The sequence below is a fragment of the Alternaria hordeiaustralica genome, assembly GCF_023758085.1.
Source record: "Alternaria hordeiaustralica strain BMP 2776 chromosome Unknown scaffold_13, whole genome shotgun sequence".
In the NCBI taxonomy this organism is placed as follows: domain Eukaryota; kingdom Fungi; phylum Ascomycota; class Dothideomycetes; order Pleosporales; family Pleosporaceae; genus Alternaria; species Alternaria hordeiaustralica.
The window spans coordinates 72,360-91,704 of record NW_026056785.1 but is presented as its reverse complement, the minus strand read 5'-3'; the positions used below and the strand labels follow the sequence as shown (position 1 = coordinate 91,704).

Below are 19,345 nucleotides of genomic sequence, written 5' to 3'. Positions count from 1 at the left end.
TAGATCAAAACTAAATGGGTATCGTAACAAATGACACGGAGGAACAGCAACAAGCAAGAATGCCGAAAATCTCATCACCTCCTAGCCGGTGGTGACAACAACCCGCTGCTAACCGACTCTCTCTTCAGATCTTCCTTCTCACCCAGCAGCGCCTTAACTCTCTCCACTCTCGTCACAGCCTTCTCCAAGCGATCCAGCCTGCCCATCTTCTCCCTGTCCCTGCGTTCCAAAGTCTCAACCCGCTCTTCTAGTTTAGCTCTTGCCCGTCGCTCTTCCGCTACCATCTCGTTGGCCTGGCTGAACAATTGTACGCTCAGCTCTTCAATCTCGGAGTCTACAGTCTGGACACGTGCTTCAGCCTTGGCGCGTAGGGCACGCTCGCGCTCAAGCTCGTTGAGTAGGGTATAGTCGACCGGTGGTGCGTGGGACGGGTCTTTCGGTGGTGGAGGCGGAGGCATGCCACCTGTATTCGCTGGCGACGGGAAGCGACTTGTGATGAAGGAGAAGCGGGAGGCCTTTGTGGAGTTTGCGGTTGTGGGACGTGGGGGATCGGCGTCGACGGAGGGGCGTGAGGATGGGTTGGGGATGTCGGATTGTGAGGTTTGGGTTCGGGGCAGTTTAGGGGCGTTTTGCGTCGCTTGGAGGCTGCGGATTTGGTCTTCGTAGTCGGCGCATCTGTCGACTAGACGATGTTAGTATGTGTGGGCTCCGGTGTGATATGACGTCGGACGCATAATGGGGGCGTACCAGCTGCTGTAGCCTTCTCCTTCAGGCGCTCCATTTGCGCCTCGAGCTCCTCTATCCTTTGCCTCGCGTCTTGCAACTCGGCCATGTCTATGCTACTGCCACACGACGGACAGCTCGGGGTATGCGCCTCGTTTGGGGCGTGTTTCGACGGCACTGGAGGCGCTGGCGGCGATGCTTCGATGCTCGCGGCCATGACTGCGCCGGTGTCCTGGGTTTCGGGCTCGTAGTAGTGATGTTTCGTTATCGCCGGTGGCAGTCGTGCGTGGTTTGAAGAATAAAGGGAGATTGTGGGGTTTGGGTCGTGGTCGTGATGACGGAAACTTGCTGGGTTTCAGGTGATCGGCACCTGTCTTCGTCATGCAGGGATCACGCGCGTGCGGGCGCTATGTCCATATCTGGACTGACGTGTCCAACTTTATCTGACAGTGTCCACTTCGCGCGGATCACTTTGCTTTTGGACTCGTTCAAGGGTCTCACGCAATGCAGAAGAGGACGCAGCTGTGATTGTTCGGGTCTCGTTACTATCTCGACTAGTGGTAAGCTTCAGTCTAAGCGAATGCGGCCTTGTTCTGTTTGACCCAGTCCTCCAGCTTCGTCGGCTCCCGCTCCGTGTACTTTTTCACGTTCTCCACGGCGTCCTTGTAGATTTTGCCATAATCATCCTTCCCGGCGTCACTCTCCCTCATTCCCCGCACCAGTGTGTCGAGTATAGGTTTAGGCATGTGCGCCAGCTTCTTGAACCACCTCTCCTCGTCAATCTCCTTGACTTTGATCTCTTTCCCCAATGCTTTGCCAATCACAGCCATACCCTCACGCTGGGTCAGAAGTTCAGGGCCACACAGGTAGATCGACTGCCCCGCTTCTTTCTGGAATCGTGGCTCTGCGAGAAGTGTGCCGCACACAGTGCCGATATCTGAGGGAGCGAGGTAATCGAACCGCACGTTGGGGTAGAGGATCTCGACCTCGCCCTGCTTGATGTCTGCGGTGTACCAGAAAACGTTGCTACTGAAGTATGCGGGTCGGACGGCGGTGTATGGGACGCCAGTCTCTCGCAATGCGCTTTCAGCTGCGGAGTGGAGAGCGCCAATCATATCCGTCTTGTTGGCTTCTGAGTCCAGAGGATCTTCGACCTTGAACGAAGACAAGAGGACAATGTAGGTTACACCGGCCTCCTTGAGCGCTTCGAAACTGCTTCGCATGCCGTCTTCGACCTCGTGTACGACGTATACGAAGGCGGTCTTGGCACCAGAGGTCTTGACCGCGGTCTTGATGGTCTCGGGCTTGGCCAGATCAGCTTGGACCCGGACAAAGCTGTCACTGTTTCCCTCTTCCTGAATGCCTTTCAATGGCTTCTTCGTGTCGCGCATGGCGAGGTACACTTTGGCACCACGCTTGTGTGCTTCATTGGCAGCGGCGCTGCCTACTGCTCCAGTCGGGCCGAAAACGAGAACGGGAGAAGTCATGGTAAATTGTGGAATGTGGCCGGAGTACTCTGAGTTGATATGAATGTATTGAAGGTATTGTTCCGTCTCTGTATGCGATATCGAGTTGCTTTATCTACTGTTCGCCAAAAGAAATCGCTGGTTGCCTTCTCGGCTTCCGCGGCACGCGCTAACGGCCTCTCGGTTTCTCGGTATACCAATGCTGTTCGGAACAAGGCAGCGCTACCACTTATGTCGCTACGTGCATATTTTAACACCCACAAGGGTCTGTTTAATCGCTATCCTCGCACCTCCTCGCTGTCCCGTGAGGTCGAGAACACGACGGTCGGGACCCCGAGGTCGCCGTGGATGACGTCATGGATATCGACATCTCCTTCAATCGTGTGCTGCACTGCGCGATGTGAAGATCGTCCACACCGCAGCCTAACATCCACCTGGACCTGTCCTTCGAATTTCGGCCATAATCTTACTCCTTCGCGAGGTTACTCAAAATATTGCCATACTGCCACGGAACCCGCGCGCATTAGCGACGATTTTCCGATTACTCAACAATGGATACTCTTGAAACGCTACGAAGAGACAGCTAAGCCTAGGAGGCTCACTGAAGCTGGCCGTACATGTTGTGTACCCGATCTTGGACCTGTGCGTTGCTCCTGTCCTCACTACGTATCTCATGTACGATCGTTCTCGTTATTTCGCGCTTTCCAGGCAGCTCTGAATCGTCCAGTATGCACTTCTCACTATCTCCATCATCGAGACCGTCTCTTTGGAATAGCGAACGGCCTCTCGTTGGTCGGCTGCCAACGGTAAGGGGTGGTCCGACGTTATACAGTGGTATTCCGTTGCTATCAGACCCCGTCTTGGATCCCATTCCCAGAAAGGTCGACGAGAGAATGCGGCGGAAGAAGCTGTCGAATTGCTTTCGGAGTGCGGGTAGAGACGCGACAAGTATACCGACCGAGAGTTCCGATGCGGACCAGATGGCGAGGTTGACACCGTCCCATGTTGGATCGGCTGTCTTCATCAATGCGGAAAGCTCAACGGTCTTTGCAACTGAACAAGCGGTCGCACTGATGGCTAGCTCAGTTGATGTCAATGCAAATCCCGGAGGGTACTTACATAAGGCCAAGACAGAAGACGATGCGCAAACCCCATTGAGTGCGCCTTGGTAACTGGATGGTGGACAGGTATATGATGGGGGCAACAACGTAAATCACATCAGTGACACAGTTGGCAACTCCCTGTTCCGTCATCAGCTAGTTATGTGCAACAAAGCAAATCTAGAGGACGGACCTGACTGTACGTGAGGGGCGAGCTGGTCTTTATGAAGCACTTCCCTTTCACGGTTTTGTTCCAATTTGCCTCGAACGGTGTACTGCAAAAGCAGCCCATGATGGGCAAAATTAGATTGAACGTAGTGACCATCAGGATCGAAGCCCACACCACCGCGAGGTACACTCGTGAGAATTTAAGGGCTAGAAGGTAGCCACAAATCGAGTACTTTAGCGTTGCGACTGCAACAAGGTTTAGGATCTGTGTGATCCAGAGGTAGTAGCTGTACTTCAGCATATCGTAGGGCAGCCTAATGCTAGGATCCCGAATATGACGGCCCAGGCCATGCTGACATGTTTTGAAGCGGATACCCGATGTCGCGACGTTTAGCATCTGGGCCCAGACTAGTCAGCATAATCTTGCCTTCTTGATAAAGCTACTGGTCTGACGAACTGATGCAATGATGAGAAGGTAATCGTGTAGTACAAGCTTCCGCTTAGCCCTGATACTATACACAAGTCGCCATACGAGTACCGCAGTACTCAATATGCACAATATAGTCGAAGGAATTAAGAAGACGGGCGCGCGGTTTGGCCATTCCTGCTGCTCGGTTGGTGCCATTGCAGATGCCGATATTGCGTAGAGGCAGTGCGAACCCGAAGGGAGGGAGAAGCGATATCAGTTGGCAACGTGCGCAAGATGGCACTTCTTATTCCAGCCGTTCGCCCATCTGAACCTATTGGGTACCTCAGGATCTCGGGAGGGCCGCTGGAACGCCCCGTTCATCTTATCGGCTGGGGATTTCTTCGGAATAGCTCACGCGAGGATGGCGTTTCATCATCTGCCATCAGTAGCAGGGAACCCCGGCGTCTACTACGCTCTCCGCTTCCAGCTTCTCCGCAGTCTCCAGTCTTGTACCGGGATTTCGTAAGGACTATACTATTCATGCACTTGCGCGGCATCACTAATTGCTTTTCGTCATCTATGCAAGAGGCTCAGGCTTGAGGTTGTAGTGATGGGCATGAGACCTCTACACACAACAGACATGATAGTATCAGCATGCGCTCTAAGATATAGTAAGCCGCAGCATACTTGAATGAGTTGCTTGCTGCTAGCCAACCATCCAACCATCCAACCATCAGTCTTAATGCTGACTATGCCAACCCAACAATACACGAGTCTGGATACGATCGTCCTGGAACGCATGGATTGGTCTGGCATCTTGAAATCCTTCGAGGCGCACGTTGCAAATAAATGTGATAGCTATGCATGCTAAGAGCCACAGAACTGGGTATGAACTGTGCCCGTATGGCTGTCATCTCTTGGACTTCGTCATTCCATCGGGTGTCAGCGAAAGTTGGAAAGATCAGTTCGCAAAGACGGTTCCGCAGAGCTGCAGTGACATAGATACACCTCTTGCGTACTGTATCACGCTGTACGTGTTTCTTTCCTTCATGTTTGTACCTTGAAGCGTGGTTCTTGGCATGCTTCGGCCAACCAATACTTGTCATATGCTCCAGGGTGAGAACACAGCCCTTGTCGTTCGTTGGATGCCTCGACATCGTAGACTTCGCAAGCGTGCAAGCGAGGCTCGGGGCGTCGGCTGGTGAGCCAATTAAGGTCCCGCCGTCCCGTCCCATCCCGCGACGATGCTGACTGCCCAACAGGCGAAAGAGGATTCGTGACCTGCATCAACCAGCCGGTTAAAACTGTGTGCTGACAGCTGTTGGCATTTGATGAGGAAGATGTTAGAGACCCCTCACGTATAGAGTTAACACAGGGCGTAACGGGTGAGAGAAGTTCTCGTAGAGCCGGCGGTCCACAACGGTGGACCCTTCCGACTTGGCAGCAGCGGCGCCGCAATATGTGTAAACCACGACCCTGCTCGTACTACCGGTATGTTGGGAGTCGCCACAATGCTGCTTCCAACTTGAACATCTCAATGCTGCTCGGAAGTCGGTATAAGCGTAAAGACGTTGCAAGAAGATCGATCTCGCCCGTCAAGAGCCTGGAAAGGCAAACGAGAACCTATAGTGGTCAGCAAAACTTACTAGGATCGTCTGCGCTCAAAGGTGTCCTCCAGTATCAAAGAATCAGAGTTAGGCAGGGGAGCGGCGTTGGTGTGGGTGGGGTGACTTCCTGAATGCGGGACAATGCCGAGCCGTCTAGCCAAGATCGCCTAATCTCGGGGCCATGCTGTTTCTATCAATCTTCAATCTTGCGCCATGCAATTGCAAGGACCTGATATGCCGCTTGAATTCAGGACCCGCTGGCCAGATCTACTGCTCACTGCTAACTGTATCGGAGCTTTGTTGCCGACCTTAGCCACAACGGTGTACCGACTCGTGTATCCATACAACTCATGCACGCTCAGGTACCGCAAAAATGCTAAGAGCTAATATGGGGCTTTGTGGAGAGTTTAAGAGCTCAAGAGCTCCCCTTCTTCCTCTCCCGGCGTATTTCACCCTCGTCAAAGTGAATCTCTTCTTGTGGTATCGCCTCGAAGCAGCTCGCCAGGATGCTTTACCCTAGGAACTTAGCCGTCGTTGCTTTGCTGGGGCTGTCAGCCGCCCAGGAAACTTACGACTATGTTATTGTTGGAGGGGGTGTGACCGGTCTCGTCGTGGCCAATCGTCTGACCGAGGACAAGAATAGTGAGACTGACCAACCAATCTAGAGTTACACAAAGCTGACATGATGGTCGTACAGAATCCGTACTTGTCATTGAAGCTGGAAGAGCAGACGACAACCCAAACATCCGCATGCCTTATGGCGCCACATATGCCCTCAATACCTCTCTTCTGTGGACAGACTATGTGTGCCAGCCAGAACCATTCCTCGGGAATAAGACATGGAACACTCGTGTCGCGCGGATTCTCGGAGGCGGGTCTCTCGTCAACGGAATGATATATGATCGCGGATCAGCGGCAGACTACGATGCCTGGGAGGCGTTGGGCAACAAGGGTTGGGGATGGGAGGGGATCTATCCGTTTTTCAAAATGGGAACAGAGTACATCCCAGCTCCACAGGAGACTATTGATCAAGTCGGTATTACCTGGGACCCCGAGGCGTAAGTCAGCGAAACATTGCCCGTGGAGCAGCTTCTAACGTTAGTAACGTCCAGCTACGGAAAAGGTCCATTGAAGATCGGCGTCACAGACACAGTATACTCCGATATCACCGACTTTTTCGACGCCTTCCAAAGCACCGGTAATGCGCATGCCGCTCGGGATGGAAATAACGGCGAGGCATACGGTACCTCATGGTACCCCAATACCATGAACCCCAGGACTGGCGAAAGAACGCACGCCCGTAACTCGTACTATGATCCGATCATGAGCCGGTCGAACTTGAAGGTCATACTGGAGTCTCTCGCGACTGAACTCGTGTTCGACGGCAACAAAACCCTCACAGCAAAGGGCGTAAAGATCACCGACAAGAAGACCGGCTCAACCAAGACCTACTTTGCGAAGAAAGAGGTTATCTTAGCTGCGGTAAGTAAAATGTCAAGCTGCCTGCAGAATTGCGCATATACTGACTTGTCATTCTCGCTTTCAGGGTGCCGTAAACACACCAAAGCTTCTCCAAAACAGCGGTATCGGACCAAGAGCCGCAATTGAGGCTGCTGGCATCACCGTAAAGCTTGAACATGACGGCGTGGGTTCGAATTTCCAAGACCATCCGTATACTGGCGTTGGGTGGAATGTCACCGGTGGCAGCACCCCGAACGGGTTCTCCTTGACCACAGACCCGGCGTACAATGCTTCAGCGTGGGAAGAGTACCGTGCCAACAAGACTGGACCGCTGACTCAGGCTCGTGGCAACAGTCTAGCCATGATGCCGCTTCCGGTAGTGGATCCCGAAAACTACGACAGTATTGCGGAACGGGTGCTTGCCCAGGAGAATGACGCGCATTTGCCGTCGATCTACAAAAACAATGCGAAGCTGCTCAAGGGTGTTGCAGCACAGCGCAAAGTCCTCGCTGACATTTTCCAAAACGAAAAGGCCGCTGTAGTAGAGTACCCCGTCCCATCCTCAGGCGGCTACATGCTCGTTGGCTTGGAGAAACCGGTTTCTCGTGGTACCATCATGATCAACGCAACCGACCCTCAAGGACCACCACAAATCTTCTACAATGCACTCAGCAACCCCATTGACAAAGCTGTTCTTGCTGCATGCGTCCGTTATATCCGTAAGGTTTGGGCGGGCCCAGAACTGGCAAAGTACACCCCAGTCGAGACGACACCGGGAGCCCAGTACACGACCGATGATGAGATCATCAACAAGATGAATGAGCAGGGAAGCATTTGGCCGACACTTTCGCATCCTTCCGGCAGTTGTGCTATGCTACCTGAGGATATGGGTGGTTGTGTGTCCGATGAGCTTCTCTTCTATGGCGTCGAGAAACTGTCCATTGTCGATGCTTCCATCCTCCCTCTTATTCCCTCCCAGCACATCCAGTCGACGATGTATGCTGTCGGCGAGAAGGCTGCGAGCATCATCAAGAGCCGTGGCTGATGCGAAGCGCAAGCTGTTCATGTAAATAGTCTTTAGCCTAATAGACGAACGCGCGCATGATCTACAATCTGGCTTACTCGTCTGACTGTGAGGTTGGCGCTACGCACTTGTTTCAAGCAAGCAGGAGTACCTCTATCAAATTATGTGCACTGGCGGTGATCGATATGTTTCTCGATGAATGTGTGGAGTGTATTATGATGCAATCAGCGATAATGAGGATTGGGAGGTTGGGTAAGTAAAGAGAAGGTTGGCACCCCTGGACGCGTCACGCAACATACGCTAGTTTAGCGTGAACTATATTTGACTATGACGACGCGATGCGCCTCCTCACAACACGGAGGGAATGATACGGATTTGATTCTTGCTTTATCTGTAATAACTTGCCCGAAGGTCACTTCGATAGGATCTTTGATCTCCTCACACGCGAATATTAGTGTGGCCGGTAGACATCTCCCGTACGTTCGTTATTCCAAGCCGACATGCTGCAATCGTCGTTAGACTGTTCGTCGTTAGACTGTCCGTCGTCAGACTGTTCATCATCAGACTGTTCTTCGTCGAAAGTCGCTGGGCCGGCATCTGGCAGCTCAGTAAAGGCGCCCAGTCTCTCTGTATATACTGTTACTTCATATCCGAGGTATGCCAGAACAATGTCACCGGCTCTCTTCGTTGGCTCGCGGCTTCTTCGTGGTCATAGGGGCAGTTGAACATGACTTTGGTGTAACAAGTGGCCTCCACGTCCGTCACTATGTAGGTCTTTGTCGTCGTTTCTCCGCTCTAAGTCCCAGTCTTCTTTGGAAGCATTACGTCTTCGACCCATTTCGGCGGTGAGTTGCTCGTGGTTGCGGTGGTTAATGTTGCACGATCTTCTCCATGCTGAGTTCATGCCAGGTATACCGAAGCAAACAAGTTGCGCAGGGCATTCGCGGCAGGCAAAGCGCACAACATTAGGCGATGTAGTGGTCCAGTGCCTGTCCCACTTCTCCTTTCTGCACTGGGGTGTGGCCTACGCTATCCTATATATAAGTAATCTATGCTCTTCTTCTTCTTCTTCAGTTATATGTTCTTTTCCACTTCTCCGTTGACACATTTGAGGCCGCGTTGATCTTGGCTCATCCATGAGCTTTTGGTACACAGTGGCCTAAACCGTATCGCGATGTCCTCGGGCTTGGTATGGATAATCTCTAGCGTGGCCATGTCGAAACCCCAGCGCGACTGGATCGTTGGGCTATATATAGATGAAGTGTCCGTATGTGCAACTGCGAAAGCTCGGCTTCGGACACAGTAGTCTATTCGTCTGCCATTGAAGACCTCCCGCAAAGGTTCCGTGGCTTCTCTCTTTCTCCCATGCTTCCGGAGGGGGAATGATATAGAAGCAGGGCTCTGCTCGTGTATATAAGCAATTCCTGCTCTTTTCTTCGAGATGTGCGAAGGGCTGCACACAATCCAAGCAGATGTGCATGTGAGGCTTTGTGAGGACATCTACCGCTACACTGTTACAATGGTGATGAAGAAAACTGCCCAAGACAGAATCAGCCTGAACAAAATTATATATCGTTTGGTTGACTTCTCCGTTTATAGGTTGAATTTCGCGTTGACGGTGGCATGCGCTCTCTGCACAACAGGCGCGTTAAAATATATATAGATGAAGTGTCCGTATGTATAATCATGATCGGAATCCGTAGTGAACGCACGAAATCTCGACCGCGGATAGCGTTGCCTTTGGGCTTGCGATTGGAGCGTTCGAGCCATGTTGTCGATATATGGATACCGGTGTCTCCTAGAGTTAGAGCAAGAACACACTTCAAGTCCTCTTCCCGGTATATGGTCAATAGTGGGTGGCTTTGGTATGTCCTGCCGGGATTCGTAGCTTGAGGCGCATGCGACAAGTTCGTGGCTCACAGTAGTCCATCTTGCGCGAGAGGTCCAGGTGACGTTTTCTTTTTCCTCGCCTAGTTTCCGGAGTCATCCTTCTCAGCATGAGCTGTCGTCAGCCACCGCTTGCCTCAACCACGGCCAATCCCCAGTCTGAGCGAAGGGCGTATTATCTTCTTTGTCACTCGTTATCGGCAGCTGGGTCATGATCTTCTTCTGTCGAACGCGACCAGAAGTCCCATGACAAGGTAGCTGGCTTTGATGCAATCATTGCATCTTCCCAGGTCTCTCTGTGTCCATGCGTAGTACGTATATATAGCGAGGAGTCGACTCGAAAAGACAGCAATCACTTGACCATGATCATCCAGGCTCAGCCAAAGCTCCACATGGCTGCAAAGGTGTAAGTATATATCTACCATCAGTTAGCAACATGAGTTACTCAGAGCCCAATCGAACTTACAATATGTAGTTGTAACCAGGGGACGAGCACGTAAGGTTCTTCTGGTTTTGGTCATATACGAGATCGTTGCCACCTGTCTCGCACGTCCGCCATGGACGGTTTAGGAGCGGAAAGAAAAAGTCGTGCTCATGCGGCAATACAAAATAGACATTCCACCGCAATGCATATTGGGCATTCGGTCTTCCGCTCCACCCCCAACTGGTGAGAAAGTCCCTCAGTGTTCTCGCGTCGTCGAGTAGACCAGCCGACCATCTTTTGTGGATACGGCAATAATTTGGCTCGATGTACTTTGGACAAGCGCGAGTCAAGTTAGCAGTTGCTTTCTTTTATCCTAAGAGTAGTGAGCTCGTTGCCAAAGTTTCGTTAGATGAGAGAAGTTTGCATACCAGAGAGGAGGTTCGCGATGCACGAGATCCTACGGTGGAATAACCTCGTTCTGCTATATATAGATGCATACGTTGATCAAGACTGCGCAGCATCCCTGGACTTAGGGAGGGATGGTGCAGCATATTGCTTAAGGTTGTGTGTATATATGAAGAGTGAGATGGAGTCAAGTATATACGAAGATGAAAGCGTTCGCTCCTGCTGGGCTTGCGGATGAACGCCCAACAGGAACGGACGTCTTGAGTTTAAGAAAGAAAGGCAGCATGGAGACGGTTAAACAGTATTTAACTCCCACATGATGACTATGCGGTGTTCTCCGAGGCGGTGATGGTGTTTGTCTCTTTGATCGCGCGTTGAAGTTTGCACGCGCGGGTAAGTGCGATGGCGGCTGCAGCTGCAACCCTCCTCATCATCGAGGCACCTGCCCGCCGAAGGCTAGCAACATTGCATGACCAGCCATCAAACATTTCGCGCTGCGCATCGTCACATTGCACATTTGGAAAACATGTTTGCGAAGACTTATTGCTACTACCGCATCGCGCATTACTCATACGTTTCCGACTGTTGTACAGGATCTTTGGCATTGACGCCTCTCTTCTCAGATCGTGGTATCATCCCACAGTACGCGCCTCGCTATGCATGTAAAAAGGACAAACTTTTGAAAAAAAGCAACTTCACCGCCCATACACACCGCCTTATATGCATCATCCACCACCCGTACCGTACGTACATGTTCAATACATGTCGTCATCAATCTCTCCTTCGGCGTCAATGTCCTCCTCTCCTTCAGCGTCCACGTCAGCATCCACCATCTCCACGTCCTCACTTGGCATGTTGATTGCCGCGGGAGTGTGTGAGCCGCTTGCCGTCGGGTCTGCAACGGGCTCTTGCCCAATTTGTGGGGTCGCAGAGCGGGAAGCGGGTCTAGGATCCGATCCGTTCTCCTCTGCATGAGACTTTTCAGAGTTCAGGGCGCGGTGCATGATCCGGTACTGTTGTTTCGGGTTCTTGAGGATCTCGCGACTAGTACTCGTCTCCAGAGGGCCGACATCTTGGACACTCGCAGTGCATTCTCCATCGACAGGAGTCGCGTCAGTACCTACGGCCTTGCGCGCCTGTAGTGTCGAGAGCCTCAAGTTGTAATCGACGCGCCATCGCTGCTTCTCGTGATTCTTCGCCTTGCGCTTGACATGCTCGCCAAACCAGTCGCCTTCCGTGTCGCGCAGATGGTCGCCAAACGCAGCCCAGAAACCTGGCAGGGTAATGTAGCCGCCACCAATCGTCTTCTTGACTGCATTGACGGACTGGAGCCAGTCTAGAACATGTTCAACCTCGAAGAGCTCGGTAGTATGTTCAGGACAATGAGAGTGGATGTCGGTAGCAGTCGCACCAGCCAAGAAGATCAAAGGTTGTAGCACCAAGTTCAAGACCCGGTACCACCACGGCCACGTCACAGATTGGCCGTCGATACTGCTCCAAATGGGTAGTAGCGCGCCAGCATCGTTTTTGCCAGGCAGAGGCGGCTCGGGCAAGGCTGACCAAACCGTAGGTTCGGCATCATTCATGGGTGACGGGGGCGTCGTCAACGGCTGTAGTGGGTTGCCGAACTTATAGCTTGCTGTCGGCACAACGTGGATATCCCAGAACAACCGAGCACGGTCAATCGCGCGGTGGTTATAACCGCCTTCGCAGAAGCCCCACTTAGACAGTTTCGGAAGTGCGGCGTCGAAGTCGCTGTTGACAGGCGGTAGCTGAGGTACAAGCTTGACGATACCCTCGTTCACCATAGTCATAATAGCCGCAAAGGCACCGTCGTCTTCGCAACGCGACATGTTGTAGAACCCTGCATCCTCGTCGGCAAACGCAGCATCCATCTTTTTCTTAACTGCCACGGCGTTCATGAAGTCGTCGAGCTGGAACAGGCGTGTATACTTCTTCGCTAGAGCTTGCGTGAAGTTGTAGTTACGGCCGGGCAAGAGACGCTTGAGCTTGCGCATCCTGATATGCTGCTTGTCCACGAGATCACCTACGACATTGATAAGTACAGTCTCGCCGAGATCCTTGAACTTCTCGTGAGCCAGATTTGCGTTGTAGAGTGCTTGTGGGGTAGCCGTGTTTGCACGGATCCATGAGCGTGCCTTGAGAAGCTTGTCGTCGGAGGACCAGGTTGCCTTCCGCGATCGATGGAGAGGAGCGGTGAAAGACTGTTGCAGTTGAAGCATCGTCCTTGTCCGATCTGCCGTTGCAGCTTTGTACCACAATACCCGATCCATAATCTCGTAGTTTGACTCATCGACATCGAACTGTTGCAGTGCTTGCCTCAAGACGGGAAGAGGAAGATCGGGATAGGCACACTTGCGCATAGCCCATTGTATGAGGCCTGCCCAATCGTGTGTCTCGGGATCCTCGATAGAAGCAACTTTGCCGGCCTCATACGCTTCCAAGTAAAGTGACTGGAATGTTGTGGTGAGCTCACGGATTTGCTCAGCCATGTGCATCTGCATCCAGCTCCAAAGCTTCTTGGCCTTGGCCACGTCGAAGAACCTGTCGCCAGTATGTACGTTCATGAAAAGGCACCAATCGATTTGCTGATCATCCCCAGATAGCGAAGAGACCACAACGAAGGTGTAGAAAAGCTTCTTGAAGTCGTCCAGCGTATCAGCAGCCCGGGCATACTGTCGTTCCTCTTTAAACCGGTTAAGACGTGTCCTCTTGCGCTCGCGCCATGTCTGCACTGCTCTTCCAGGCCTCGGTGCACGCTGAGGAGGTTGGTAGATCGGATCGTTTGGATCACCTGTCAGACCAGTAAGGCGTTCCAGCAGAGTGGGAGTAGGGCCTGGCCTGCCTCGCTGCCGTCCACCAAAGTTCCTCATCCTTGGCTTCTTCGCGTTGGACGGCACAGCGTCGTCGTTGTCTTCAGGCTCATCTTCGCCCTCCGAGCCGGACCGCGCTTCATCGTCCGTGCTGGAGTGGACGGTGGTTGCTGCATCTTGTGCAGATGTAGATGTTGCTAGAGAAATCCGAACCCTCTTCCTCGAGGACTGGTCGCGCGGAGCTGCAATCCGGACACGCTTCTTGCTCTTCTTCACACTAGCAGGTCCGTCTGTAGCCTGCTCACTAGAAGCCAAAGAAGCAACCTTGTCGGCTCCAGTGGAATGAGGTTCGTCCGCTGTCACCCCTCCAGTAGAATCCTCCACGACGGGCTGTTCCACGGGCGGTAGGTCGCGCTCACTGACAGCGTTGCCGGGCGCCTGTTGCGTGACCAGATCAGGCATTTCCTCATCGCTCTCATCGTCCTCAGGCGGCTCCTCATCGGACTGGTGCTCACGTTCCGGAACGGGTGCAACGATGGGACGCGTCCAAATGAGCGTTATCGGCCCGGACTTCGCGGCCGTAGCAGCAGCAACTTCACCATCTGCCATATCGTCGGAGTCTTCGTCGAAAGCTCCCATGTTGGCGGTATACAAAGGAGCCCGACGCAACTTCTTGCTCTTGTCGTTCAAACTAGCCAGTCGTGCCCGCTTCGTGCGCGGTGCGCCGCTGCCGTCCGCGAGCTGTTTAGAAGACGCTTGTTCTACTTGAGCGTTCTGAGCCTTGCGGGCTTTGGCTTCTAGCCTCTTCTGCTTCGACCACACGCTACGCTTTCGAAGCTTAGCTTCAGTAATCTGCCTCTCGAGTTCAGGATTCAATTGGTTGAGGATAATGCTCTCGTCCTTGGGAGCGGGCTCAATCGGTTGGTGCGACACGACCTCGCCAATCAGATCACGAATCTCCTTTGGGTAATACAGGAGTGATTTCTCTGACCTACGGGCATTGTAATCTTTGACTTGGGAATATTGAGCCATGTTATGCGCCAACTTGAGGACTTCCGGGCTCCTTTCGTTCAGATGTGCCCATGTATACATCCTGCGAACGGCAGTCCCTGGCATGTTCTGGTGTTGCGAGGCAAAATTCCAATGTTTCAATCCGAACTTCGGGTCTACAGACATGTTCCTGAGCGTCTCGGTGATGGTGCTAGGAGAAGGCTTCGGGATGTTCGGGTGCCGCTCTTCCCAAAGCGTGAGAAACGGTCGTGGCATTTCACCGCCGCCTGGAAAAACACCGCCGCACATCTTGATGATCTCGAGAATGAGGTTCTGCCTCAACGTGCGTTGGGTTCCTGCAATGCCACCACGTTGTGCTTTCCTTGGTTTGGTGCCCGGGATAGTCGGTACTGGGGTCTCGACGATAGCGCTGTGAACCGCATTAGGCGGAGGAGCACCAGAATTGGCCTCGGGAACGGGAGCTGGCGACGACTGGGCTACCGGACTTGTGCTGGCGGCATAAGGGCTCTGATACGGTGTCATACGGGCGCGCTCGGTTGCATTGATGGCGGCCCAGCCGCCCACCATACGAGGTGTTGGTACGACTGTCTGGGGCAGTTGTTTCCGTGCCGGCTTGGGAGAAACATCGCTAGGCTCTTCAGCATTGGCGGAGCCTGTAGTTATACCGGGGACAACGTCGTTGCTTCTAACGATCATTGCGTCTGGTACAGACGATGTCGCTTCTTCTTTGTTGACTTCATTGCTGTCTTGTGACGGCTCGCTATCAAGTACTACCGACTGTCTAGCGGAGACAGATGACTCCCCATGGCTCAGAACATCCTTTTGCGTCTGTATCTCGATCGGTGACTGCGGTTGCACTGGAGAGGGTGACCGTGTTTGAGCCGGGGTCAAGTTTTGCGGGATGGTCTCCAGATGAGCGAGTGGCGCCTCAATATGCGGTTCTGGTACAGTTTCGGCCAGAATGTCTTGTGGTGGTTGAGTCGTCGCTCCATCTCGCTGGGTAACACTGGTCTGCATAGACTGGGGTGTTTGAGAACATTCAGCTTGATTTGCGCCTTGCTCCTGCTCCAATTCTGTTATAAACCAGTCGAGATCGGCTAGATGTGGTAGCTTGAAGGTGGCCATCAAGGCCTTGCGTGGTCGACCTCGCGCAACCTTCTGCTTCATATGAGGGTTGAGAAACAGACCCGGGGAGCATCGCTTGTTGTATTGATCAACCACACCCCGTGCAAGAGCGTCCAGTTTGGAGGCGTCGAGCGGAACGTATGTTTTCGTCAAAGGCCGGGCAATGTGCCCTGTAGTTGACTGGCCCGAATGATCATCAGGACGGACAGGGGAAGCTGCGTTTCCGGGCGGACTTCCAACATCAGTGGGCGAGGGCGACATCGATGCCAGAGTCCTTGATTCTGACCTCTGTGAAACTGTAGTTTTGGTGAGGCGTCTCTTCGACGTTCTTGGGGTAGCGACCACGTCCTTCGCCTTCCGCTTTCCGGTAACGGGCTCGGGCGAGACATGACCAGTCCCCGGCTCCGTGAGAGTAGGTCCAGGCACATAGTCAGCCTCGGGGTTCTCCATAGAAACGTCGATATCTTTGTCCCTGCAGGGTGAAGCTTGCTTTTTGGTGGATCCTGCGCCCTCTTCCTTCTTTCTCCTCGCCCTGTCCTTCATCTCGGCGTCCCAAATAGCAATGATCTTCGAGTTTTCCAAAGGAATGCCGTCCTTGCGCTCCTGGCGTAGACCATCAATGATATCGTCTGGTATCCGACCCTGACACGACCAACCCATAGCTATCCGTTGCTTGTTGCTGAGGACTGTAGGCTCGGTTGCCGACTTCGTCGTCCGTTTCTTCACCTTCTTCACCACCACAGGCAAACCGCGTTCTTCTCGAATTGCGTTCTCCACGCCCATTGGCATGCGCCCTTTTGGTGCTATACCCTTCGCTATCCGCTCTTCTGCTGTCATTAACGGCTGAGCTAGTGGACGTTTTGCCGAACCGTGCTCAATGCTGTCGGGTATTGCTGACGGATCACCGGTCTTTTCGCGATGAGCAAGAATTTGGTTTTGAACATGTCTGCTTAGGCGAGCATGGCGATGCAGTCCCAGCTTGGTCTTCTGTTCGGGAGTGAGTGAGATGGTTGAAGGCGTCTTAGAAGCTTTAGCAGCCTTTGGTACCCTGGCGGGCTTGACTTTGACGGCTTTCTGTTTCTTGGACCGACCTGCTGTATCCGATGTTGTAGGTTTCAGCATTGAACTCGAGTGCTTCTGATAGCCGATCTGCTCTGCGACACCGTTATCCCAACGCGGGCCGTTCTTGCGAGGTTTCACAATGGCCAGACCAGCTTCAGATAGTGTTGCTGCACCAGTCTTTCGAACTAAGTCTTTGGCGCTGACGGCTGGGAAACCCCACGCGTTGAGTGACACCTCGCTCGCAGAGCTCTTCGCAGATTTTCCTGGCACCGAAACACCTTCCCAGACAGCGATCTCGTCATCGACGGCTTTCTGGAAATTCTCGTACGTGCGATAGAGGTAGTGAACGAACTTCTTGGCTTTGGTATTACCAGCATCCCGTATGACAGCCAAATGCCGCAGATGGAAAGGCTGTGTCTTCTCCCAGTCATTGGTCACACGGGTGAAATACGATTCAATGGGGCGTCTCCAAAAGGGCCCGACAATCCGGTTGCGTAAAACCTCAGCGTCCCAACCCTGCGCACCAGCCAGTGCAGCAGCATTGAAGATTATGTTCGGAAGAAAGCGGTCAGGCGTCCATTGCGGGGGAATGCTGACAGCTTGATCAGGAGCAGGCTGAGCATTAGCTCGGTCGCTGACATTGGCATCTGGATCGTCTGGCATGTCGTCATTGAGATCGTTCAACAACGAGTCGCCATCGACATCCTCATCGCGTAGCTCGCCCTTCGCATCCGTCGTGATAGGAGCTGTTCGACGGAAGCCAAGGTTCCTGACGTCTTCGTCCTGTGGCGCGCGCATGACCTGAATGCATGTGATCCAAGCGTCGGCAGACTTCTTCTTACGAACTCTACGTCGCTTGATCATTCCTGTTTGATCCAGTCGGATAATTGCACCCTGGGTGGCGCGCTTGTTCCAGGATGACATTGGGACACCCTAGTAATGTTAGAACGCGACACGCGATTATAAAGGCCGTACACTTACCAGCTTCTCCCTAATAGATCGCGTGGGAACGATGCCACCCTGGCCAACTTTGTTGTACAGGAGTTGAGCAAAGTTCCGGACCACAAACGTACCGTCCTCCTGATACACGTCCTCAACGGCACTAGACTCGATGAAGGTGTTCTGAGAGACGAATTTGTTGTGAATACAGAGGCTGGTGCGCATCTTGTTGGATTGTACAGAAATCTTGCTGATGTAGTTCTTGCGAGCTAATTCATCCGTCCTATGCGGAACAGACCTTTTATCCTGGCCACTGACGTTGATCAGTTCGGGCTGTGTGATGCCTGCCGATCCGCGGGCAGCAATGAGAGAGAGCAAGACAAATTCCATGGCGGGGACCTTCTTCAAGTCGATACCGTGGCCGGTCAACGCCTGCCATACCCTGCTCTGACTCGCATACAAACGAGGGGCTGTGATGTCAGGGCTGGGATCGTCGAAGACTGCTGTGGTACGATGCGGTCCATCTGGCAGGTTACGTCGCGGTCGTGACAATTTTGGATGGGTTGAAGTTTCGGGCGACCGAGTGGAGAGGTCTTGCGGGTCATGTTGATCTCCGAGGATGTGTTGGCGCAGAGAGTCCCGCAAAGCAAAGAGAGATTTGGAAGGCTGCTCTGCTGCTTTGATGGGATTATCGGAAGTTTGAAGTGAACCTGTTGCGGGTGTCTCGCCGATGGTACCAGTCTCGTGTAGCTCGGCCGCCTCGAACTCTGAGAGAGTGTATTGACGAACTTCCTGTTGGTAGACTATGCGGATATCAGGATGATCAGTGAGCCATTGCCACAGACGTTCATAGAACGTGCGGCCAAGCCCAGCCGAAGGAAGACGGCTGTCTCCATCATCAGACTTGGGTCCGCCGTTATCGACGCCTTGTTTGTAGAAACTCTCAACGAAGTGACGGAAGTCTGCGCTAGTAGCACCTAGGACATGTCAGTGAATGAGACCAGGGAGTAAATGACGAAAAGGCTGAAGCAAAGGGAAAATAGCGATCAAGGTGAAGCGAACGCGACACTCCCCCTTCCAATCAGTCTGGTGTTACAGCTCATGGAGGAATAGAGGTATCGAGTCGCTCAGACGAAGGCCAGTGCGCGAACGGAAGTAACGACTACATGCGCAACGAGTCATGCATACCTTGAATGCCGCGAAGTGCAATTTCTGACAGCAAAAATTCCAACAGCTTGTCAAAACCTGACGCCATGTTGCTACCACCCATCCCCTTTCAACTCCGGTAGTGTGATTGGGATTGCGATGATACGCGCTTAATGCATGTCAAAAGTGGTGATGCGGCGATTCGAACGCGCACTGCGGGAGGATGCTGGGTAAGATCGCGCTGTGAGTGGCTGCAGCCGTTGTGGATCACTTCTGGGCGCAGGAGACGGTGTATCCAGGATACCAAAAATTCCCAGCGCGCGCTTGGAGTAGTTTGCAGAAGTTGTCGATGTCGAGTTTCGAACGCGTGCAAAAGTTGTCGAATCGGTAGATACTTTGGCAGCGTTTAGGTGGGGTTGGGAGCTGCAGAAAAGTGACTAAGAGAGGAAGAAACCTGCCCCGCGTCGCGCCTTGGCGGATTGGTCCGCGCTCGCGCTAATCGAAGAGGCAGGCACGCAGGCAAGTGCACTCACTTATCTGATAGTCGCCGTCCC

The 19,345-nt window shown here is 53.0% G+C and overlaps 5 protein-coding genes across 5 annotated transcripts; 1 reads left to right on the top strand and 4 right to left on the bottom strand.

The window, feature by feature from the left end:
* Positions 1-74: 74 nt before the first annotated feature.
* On the bottom strand, positions 75-940 carry J4E84_006589 (putative secondary metabolism biosynthetic enzyme; the record flags this gene model as incomplete). The annotated part of the gene is made up of 2 exons (XM_049389178.1): positions 75-682; positions 748-940. The coding sequence occupies 2 exons, from the start codon at positions 938-940 to the stop codon at positions 75-77; spliced, it is 801 nt and encodes a 266-aa protein (XP_049242887.1).
* A 355-nt stretch (positions 941-1,295) lies between these two features.
* Positions 1,296-2,210, bottom strand: J4E84_006588 (uncharacterized protein; the record flags this gene model as incomplete). The annotated part of the gene is made up of 1 exon (XM_049389177.1): positions 1,296-2,210. One exon carries the CDS (start codon positions 2,208-2,210, stop codon positions 1,296-1,298), a length of 915 nt encoding a protein of 304 aa, XP_049242886.1.
* A 577-nt stretch (positions 2,211-2,787) lies between these two features.
* On the bottom strand, positions 2,788-3,213 carry J4E84_006587 (uncharacterized protein; the record flags this gene model as incomplete). The annotated part of the gene is made up of 1 exon (XM_049389176.1): positions 2,788-3,213. The coding sequence occupies one exon, from the start codon at positions 3,211-3,213 to the stop codon at positions 2,788-2,790; it is 426 nt and encodes a 141-aa protein (XP_049242885.1).
* A 2,766-nt stretch (positions 3,214-5,979) lies between these two features.
* Positions 5,980-7,979, top strand: J4E84_006586 (uncharacterized protein; the record flags this gene model as incomplete). The annotated part of the gene is made up of 4 exons (XM_049389175.1): positions 5,980-6,115; positions 6,171-6,531; positions 6,586-6,955; positions 7,020-7,979. 4 exons carry the CDS (start codon positions 5,980-5,982, stop codon positions 7,977-7,979), a joined length of 1,827 nt encoding a protein of 608 aa, XP_049242884.1.
* A 3,450-nt stretch (positions 7,980-11,429) lies between these two features.
* J4E84_006585 (uncharacterized protein) lies at positions 11,430-18,900 on the bottom strand (the record flags this gene model as incomplete). The annotated part of the gene is made up of 3 exons (XM_049389174.1): positions 11,430-17,639; positions 17,688-18,622; positions 18,834-18,900. 3 exons carry the CDS (start codon positions 18,898-18,900, stop codon positions 11,430-11,432), a joined length of 7,212 nt encoding a protein of 2,403 aa, XP_049242883.1.
* Positions 18,901-19,345: the final 445 nt, after the last annotated feature.